Source organism: Acomys russatus, chromosome 16 (assembly GCF_903995435.1).
Source record: "Acomys russatus chromosome 16, mAcoRus1.1, whole genome shotgun sequence".
Lineage (NCBI taxonomy): Eukaryota > Metazoa > Chordata > Mammalia > Rodentia > Muridae > Acomys > Acomys russatus.
The window spans coordinates 5,009,718-5,017,896 of NC_067152.1; the positions used below are offsets into that span (position 1 = coordinate 5,009,718).

Here is an 8,179-nt window from a genome sequence, read left to right on the forward strand (position 1 = left end):
CCAAAATGTGAGGTCCATTCGCTAGACCAGTGGTCCTCAACTTTGCTAATCATGACCCTTTAGTACAGTTCCCCCAGCCATAACATACTTAATAACTGTAAATTTGCTAGTGTTATGAGTTGTAAATATCAGATATTTGGCATGTCTGATGTGAGACCTGTGAAGGGGTCGTTCAACACCTCCCCCCCCCCCCCCCACACTCACACACCCAAGAGTTGAGAACTGCTACTCTAGACTGCTGCTTTACCCTAATTCTTACTCTCTGGGCATCCTCGCCGAGCTGAACTCCCTGCTTTGGTCCTGGACACAGTAGGCAGTTGACTTCTTCAGGAAGTTCTTCTGAAAACAGTCTCCTAGGAAACACCTGTGTTCTGGCACTATTCTAAGTGGTACCTATTCATATATTGGAGTCTGTTGATGTCTGTAAGTGTGCTCCAACGACAGTGCAGATGAGTAGGGAGTTTCCCCGGCTCCCAAATTTAGGTGTAGTCTTGTCTCTGCCATCCTGCCTTTACTGCAAGGACTTCTCAAGCCGGATGTGATGGCGCACGCCTTTAACCCCAGCACTCTGGAGGCAGAGGAAGGTGGATCGCTGAGTTCAAAGCCAGCCTGGTCTACAAAGCAAGTCCAGGACAGGCAAGGCTACATAGAGAAACCGTGTCTCAAAAATAAATAAATAAATAAATAAATAAGACTTCTCAAACTCCTAAGGACAGAGGGAAGCTTTGTATTCTCGGCATTAACAGGTATTAAGTAGCTGTCTTAGACAAGCCCTTGCCGGGAGCGTCTACACCCAGATATCACTTGCTCACCTTTCCCTCAGTCACTTCTGGGTAATGGAGTGTCTATCCTTGCCACCTGTGAGAACCGTCCCAGAGACAACTTACCTCCTGATACTTCTTTCTTTTGGAAGGTGGGAGTCAGATGTAATACCCACTATTTTGGAGGTTGAGGTAGGAGGATCTCAATTTTAAAGCTACCTAAGGGAGCTAACCTCAAAACCCGAGAGAAAGGGGTAGGGTCATAGAGTCAGGAAATTACACAGTTGAGTCCTGAAAACCCTGCCAGTGCCATCGGGAGAAGCCTCAAGTCCCTCTGCCTGTACCTGCAAGAGTCCTAGAAGCAGAGGGCTGGATAATGAAAGGATGAGAAATTTAAAGAGTCGCTTCATTGAGGGAAAAGCATCCAGGACCCGACTCCAAACACGGACCCATTCATGTGCACAGGACTCCAGACTGAGACTGCTACATACTCACACCTAGAGTAAATAGAGATGTTCATTCAATCACACGCGTTGGTGGAGACTACAGATGCATGCACAGTCTGGAGGGACTCCCGCAACGAGCACAGACACCTACGCAGTGCTGTCACCCCGGCGCGCGCCCAGAATCCAAAAGCACGCCCAAACCCAGAGCTGTAATCTTAGGGCCTGGGCGTGCACACACCCACCAGTCCCTCGCGCAGATGTTCCCTGTACATACCTAGCACACACACTCGGGCGTTCACAAGCCTAGGGGGCGCTCCCGGGGTTCGAAGGTGTTCGACTAGGCATGTCGCCAGGGCATGCAGACGCACGCCTAGGGGGCGCTCGCAGAGCCCACGCGTGCGCGCACGCCCCTGCCTAGCCTCCCGCCTGCCGCCGCCCTCAAAAGGCCAGGGCGGGAGCGACAAGGCCCGGGCGGGAGCCGGGAGCACAACCGATATGGAGACGCTGCTGCTGTGCGCCGGGCTGCTGCTTGGCTCCTACGTGCTTGTCTACTATAACCTGGTGATGGCCCCATCGTGCCGCGGCACCGGCAGCCTGCGGGGCCGCACGGCCGTGGTCACGGGTGAGTGCGCGCGGGCGGGCGGTGGGGAGGCCGGGCGGGTGACCGCGGCCGGACCGGCTCAGCTGGCTCCCACCCGCCGCCCGCAGGCGCCAGCAGCGGCATCGGGAAGATGACAGCGCTGGAGCTGGCGCGCCGGGGAGCGCGCGTGGTGCTGGCCTGCCGCAGCCGGGAGCGCGGGGAGGCGGCCGCCTTCGACCTCCGCCAGGTGAGGCCATAAGGGAACGTGGGGCGCGGGTGAGCCCGGGACGCGGAGGGCGGAGCAGAGCGACGCGAGGAATCAAGAATCTGAGAGGAGAGAGCCTCACTGTCCCTTAAACACAGAGGAGGATGCAGGCACTACTGTGGACACACAGGGGAGGAACATCAGAACCAAATTCCGGATGAGGCTTGCTGAAGGAGTCGCTAGGTGTCGAGGCCTGTGAGAATCCGAAAGAGTTAATGAAGCTACGTGTGATCCCAGCCCAGGGCCAGGCGCTCAAGGCCATCCTGGGCAAAGGAAAGACAGAGAAGGAAGAGGCTGGGCTAAATGAAGAAACGCAGAAAGAATAGCAAGTGCTAATGCCATGAGACAAAGTCTAATTCGAGAGACAGGGGGCGAGGGACGAAGCAGGGAATGAGAAGAGGAATATAACGGAGGGACTCTGAGACACAGCCAGCTTCTTGGAGGTCCCTAAATAACTGCGTTGTTTAAGCCGTGGACCATCCTGATGGCTTTTTCAAACGAATCCCTTATAGCTGAGTGGTACCTAGACTGCAGAGGACGAGAGTAAGCGGAGTCAGTCTCAGTAGCACACACCTTTAACCCTAGCACTTGAGAGGCAGAGACAAGTGGATTTCTGTGAGTTCAAGACCAGCCGGGGCTACATCGGAAGTCCGTGTTTCAAAAAAAAAAAGTGTTTGAGAAGATCAAAATCTCTTAAGTTTGTTACAGCTGGTCATGGTGCACACATGTAATGTATACATCTTAAGGTAAATAATAATGGAGAGAGGAGATGATACATATATTAACTCTAGCTCGGGCAGGCCTTGAACTTGGTTTTGTTTTTGTTTTTGTTTTTTTAGGCAAGGTTTCTCTGTGTGGATTCCTGGCTGTCCTGGACTCGCTTGGTAGACCAGGCTGGCCTCGAACTCACAGCGATCCGCCTGCCTCTGCCTCCCGATGCTGGGATTAAAGGTGTGCGCTACCACGCCCGGAGGGCCCTGAACTTGTGATCCTTTGACTCGGACTCCTGAGTAGCTAGGATAACCAGTGTGACATACATATGTTTCATCTGATTTGAGCCTCACTTTTTTTTTTTTCTTCAGTAAAAAGTATTGAGCATTGTTGCTGTTTAAGAGAACAGAGGCCCAAAGAGATTAAGTGTCACGTCACACTATAGACAAAAGTCAGGATTTGAATCCACACACCAGTTACACTCTGATGTATAGCGGCAGGGTTTAGTCATGGTGGTGCCTGGGAAGAGGGAGGAAAAGGGAGCTGCGTGGTAACAACCCTAGCGCTTGCTGCTCCACAGGCGAGCGGAAACAATGAGGTCATCTTCATGGCCTTGGACTTGGCCAGTCTGGCCTCCGTGCAGGCCTTTGCCACTGCCTTCCTGAGCTCTGAGCCAAGGCTGGACATCCTCATCCACAACGCAGGTAAGAAGCAGCAGATCCTACAGGTGGGTGGCTGGTACCCGCAGAGATTGTCCCTCACAGGTGGGTCACAAAGGTTGTCCCTCACAGCTGGGCGGCTGGTACCCCACAGAAGTTGTCTCTCACAGCTGGGTGGCTGTACCCCACAGAGGTTGTCCCTCCAGCTGGGTGGCTGGTACCCCACAGAGGTTGTCCCTCACAGGTGGGTCACAAAGGTTGTCCCTCACAGCTGGGCGGCTGTACCCCACAGAGGTTGTCCCTCACAGCTGGGCGGCTGTACCCCACAGAGGTTGTCCTTCCAGCTGGGTGGCTGGTACCCACAGAGGTTGTCCCTCCATCTGGGACCTACCAGGGGCCAGCAGATACATCTCACTAGTGAAGATTCTAGAGCTGGGTGTGGTGGTGCATGTCTAATGCCAGCACTCAGGAGGCAGAGGTAGGCGGATCTTTGTGAGTTCGAGGCTAGCCTGGTCTACAAAGAGAGTCCAGGAAAGCCAAGGCTAAACAGAGAAACCCTGTCTTCAAAATTAAAACAGAGAGGGAGAGAGAGAGAGAGAGAATTCTAAGACCCATGGGGCACCTGAAACAGCAACTCATCGCCTACCTTCTGCCCTAGGCATCAGTTCCTGTGGCCGGACTCGGGAGGCCTTTAACCTACTGTTGCGAGTAAACCATGTTGGCCCTTTTCTGCTGACACACTTGCTGCTACCCCGCCTGAAGTCGTGTGCCCCAAGCCGTGTGGTAGTAGTGTCCTCAGCTGCCTACCGGCGTGGTCGTCTCGACTTCACACGTCTGGACTGCCCAGTGGTGGGCTGGCGCCAGGAGCTTCGGGCATATGCTGACAGCAAACTAGCCAATGTGCTGTTTGCCCGGAAGCTTGCCACCCAGCTTGAGGGCACTGGTGTTACCTGCTATGCGGCCCATCCAGGTGAGGCCTGACTCTAACCACTCCTAATTACATTGCCAGCATCTTTCTCCCTCACTGTGCTCACCCAGTCTCCTTGCTGAGTCACAAGATGGAAACATGGTCAAGGAGAAACCTGTTCTCGCTGATGTTGCTGGATTTTTCCCTCCTGCAAGCTTGGATGCTGGCCACTAGGTGGGGAACAAAACAAGCCCTGATGGTGGTACTGAGGGCTGGGACTGCCCTTAGTGTGAGCTAGACCCTGAGTCTGCGCTGTATTGAGGGTTGGAACTGCAGTTAGTGTGAGCAAAACCCTGAGTCTACGCTGTTTGCCTCCTTACTTGGGTTTGGGATGTTTACTTGTTTGGTTTGGTTTTGAGACAGCATCTCACTGTGTAGACTAGGCTGGCCTGGAGCTTGCTATGTAGACCAGGCTGGCCTCAAATACTCAGAGATCTGCCTGCTTCTGCCTCCAAAGTGCTCAGATCAAAGGTGTGGGACACTACTCCTGACTTTTTTGCAAGTTTTTTTTTAATGTGTGGGTATTAGTGTTTTGAATATATGTGTGTGTGTGTGTGTGTGTGTACATACATACATACATACATACCTACCATGTATGTGTCTGGTACCCACAGAGACCAGATGCCCTAGAACCGGAGTTAGGCATGGATGTGAGCTTCCATGTGGGTGCTAGGAACCAACCTGGGCCTTCTACAAGAGAATCAAGTACTCTTAACCACCAAGCCATCAGCCATCTCTGGAGCCCCTGGTTCGTTGGGTTTGGTTTTGGTTTTTTTTTTTGAGAGTTTTACTCTGGAACCCACATTGGCCTAGAATTGTATGTAGTTCAGTCCAGCCTCAAATTTGCCCCAATCCTCTTGCCTCACTCAAACCACCATGCCAAGCTGAGACCGGGTTGGATTCCCCCAACACCACCAAAAGAAAAGAAAAGAAAGAAAAAAGTTACGACAGCAGTAATGTTAAAATAATATCATCCAGGCATGGAGCCCTTCTCTGTGAGAACCCACTATACCACAGGCATGATTGACAGCCCTGGGGCAAAAACAGCCTCCAGCTGAAGCTCAGTCTCCAGGGCCTAAACATTATGCAAACGAAAACAAAGATCTGTCCGCTGTGTTTGCACACATGTTTAATCCCGGCACCCAGAGCCGTATAGTCAGACCCCATCGTCTCTCTGAAAACAAAACAAAACAAAAGCCAAAGACCTTACCCTCGCATCCAGTGCCAGAATGACAAGGAAAGATAACCAGGGGAAGGGGACCTGAAAGACATAAAGGGGCCTTTGAAGCTCAGAGAGCAGAGTAGCAAGTACAAAGGCAGTGCTGTAGGACGGCTGATGTGAGTAGGACAGAGAGGAAGCGGTGATGGCAAAAGATGAGGCTGGAGAGATGGGCAGAGCTGAAGTTTGAAGCCTTTCACCCTGAGTAAAAGAACTGGTTAAAAAAAAACAACGACGCCGGGCGGTGGTGGCGCACGCCTTTATTCCCAGCGCTTGGGAGGCAGAGGCAGGTGGATCGCTGTGAGTTCCGAGGCCAGCCTGGTCCACAAAGTGAGTCCCAGGACAGCCAAGGCTACACAGAGAAACCCTGTCTCGAAAAATAAATAAATAAAAGTGACTCACTCCGTCTTTAGACAATAGGCCAACAGGCTAGCAGCATCTGCCCTGCCTACATTATCAATCTGCATTTTAGAAAGCCATTGCCTGGGGCTTCTTTGTAATCACAGTGACAATAATATTACTGATCTTTATTAAGATTTTATAAGCCGGGCGTGGTGGCGCACAAGCCGGGCGTGGTGGCGCACGCCTTTAATCCCAGCACTCGGGAGGCAGAGGCAGGCGGATTGCTGTGAGTTCGAGGCCAGCCTGGTCTACAAAGTGAGTCCAGGATGGTCAAGGCTACACAGAGAAACCCTGTCTCGAAAAAAAAAAAAAAAAAAAAAAAAAAAAAAAAAAAAAAAAAAGATTTTATTACAGTTACAGGTCCCTAGTGTTTAAAACTGTGGTTGATCAATCTTAGGTGCTTAAAAAATGATGGCTAGGGCTGGAGAGATGGCTCAGAGGTTAAAGGCACTGACTGCTCCTCCAGAGGTCCCGAGTTCAATTCCCAGCAACCACACAGTGGCTCACAACCATCTATAATGTGATCTGATGCCCTCTTCTGGCCTGCAGGTGTATGTACAGCCAGAGCACTGTATACATAATAATAAACAAATAGATATTTTTTTTTTAAATGATAGCTACACAAAGGAACGAGGCCCAAGCTAGATGAAAAGATGGTATGAATTTGAGCACTGTGGCTTACACTAGTCATCCCATAGGAAGCTGAGGCAAGAGTGTTGCTGTGAGCCCAAGGCCAGACTGAACTATGGGGGAGGGACACTCTCTCTCTCTCAAAAAGAAAGGAAAGGACAAGAGATGTAGCTCCATTGGTAGAGTGCCTGCCAGCACGTACATAGCCCTGGGTTCAAATTCCCAACACACAAACAGAGACACACACACACAATAAAGAAATGATAGAGATTGGACACTGCATAACTACAACCTGTGGGGAGATCGGAATGTACAGAGCATTAGGCTGGTAGCTTCCTAATGGGTTAAGTCACCTTGTCGGGTCCCCCGAATACCTGGTCGATGCTAACCTGCTTTCCCAGGAACAGGATTCTGCCATCCACTCCTAGCTGCCTGGTGCCTGGGCCCCCAGCTGCCTGCCTCTACAACTCTTCTTTTCTTCCTGCCCACAGGACCTGTGAACTCGGAGCTCTTCCTACGCCACCTTCCTGGATGGCTGTGTCCTCTCTTGCGCCCACTGGCTTGGCTATTGCTCCGGGCACCTCAAGGGGGTGCCCAGACACCCCTGTATTGTGCTCTGCAGGAGGGCATTGAGCCCCTCAGTGGGAGATATTTTGCCAACTGCCATGTGGAGGAGGTCTCCCCAGCTGCTAGAGATGACCAAGCTGCCCTTAGGCTGTGGAAAGCTACCAAGAAGCTGGCAGGGCTTGGGCCTGAAGAGGATGATGACACCGATGAAGAAGCCCAACCTCAGGATCCAGGGCCCCCATCTTCTCTGCGTGCCCCCAGCCCTGAGAAAACCACAGTTTCTGGACCTTCTCGTAGCTCTCTGGGCTCACCAGACTTACCCAAATTGATACAGAGAAGATTTCAGGTGAAGGCTAAACCTACATCCTAAGTTTCCTAAACCCCCAGGCTAGAATGCTTTTATAGCAACTCAGTTTCGTGCCTGGGCACTGAGGGGTTGCCGGGCTTTTACCTCGGTTGTTACTTGGGAGGACCTCTTGTTATATCCTAAACAACCCTTTTCCCAGTGAAAGGAAATGAATACTACTTCCTAAGACTGACAGTAACCCCGTATCCAGAGACAATATGTCAGACACTGTGTTGCTCTGAAATTTGATTTTCAGATTTCTGGGCCCTCCCCGGGGAAGGGCTGGGGACTTTTCGGTTGATGCACTGCAGATGTTGAACGTTATTTAACCCAGCCCTTGGCAACTTTCTAGCTAGGTAGTTAATTTACCCCGGTTTTTTAATGGAGGCGCAATTAGGAAAGGACTCCGTAAGGACAAGGACTGGGGTTTTGAGGCCCAGGGATCTGCTGTAGAACCGGTGCATGAGGTGACGCAACGCGAAGTGTTCCTACTGAGGTTGCCCCAAAGGTGCTAAGGGGCTGAGCCCCCCAGGAATAAAGCGAGTTGACTGCGGACGCTCGGGCTCCCGCCTCTTTCTGCAAAGCGGCCCCGCCCTCCGCCGCCACACTTCCGGCGGGGCTGCGGC

General features: G+C 52.0%; 1 protein-coding gene across 1 annotated transcript; it reads left to right on the forward strand.

The window, feature by feature from the left end:
- The first annotated feature begins 1,621 nt into the window (after positions 1–1,621).
- Dhrs13 (dehydrogenase/reductase 13) lies at positions 1,622–7,690 on the forward strand. Its single transcript, XM_051158029.1, has 5 exons — positions 1,622–1,829; positions 1,916–2,034; positions 3,344–3,467; positions 4,081–4,392; positions 7,132–7,690. Exons 1-5 carry the CDS (start codon positions 1,703–1,705, stop codon positions 7,575–7,577), a joined length of 1,128 nt encoding a protein of 375 aa, XP_051013986.1. The 5' UTR covers positions 1,622–1,702; the 3' UTR covers positions 7,578–7,690.
- The last annotated feature ends 489 nt before the right edge of the window (positions 7,691–8,179 follow it).

Excerpts from the sequence above, each read along its gene's own strand:
- Dhrs13 (XM_051158029.1), top strand. The coding sequence starts at position 1,703 with ATGGAGACGCTGCTGCTGTGCGCCGGGCTGCTGCTTGGCTCCTACGTG. Across the intron at positions 2,035-3,343 it reads CCGCCTTCGACCTCCGCCAG|GCGAGCGGAAACAATGAGGT; the intron begins GTGAGGCCATAA and ends GCTGCTCCACAG. Across the intron at positions 4,393-7,131 it reads CTGCTATGCGGCCCATCCAG|GACCTGTGAACTCGGAGCTC; the intron begins GTGAGGCCTGAC and ends TCCTGCCCACAG.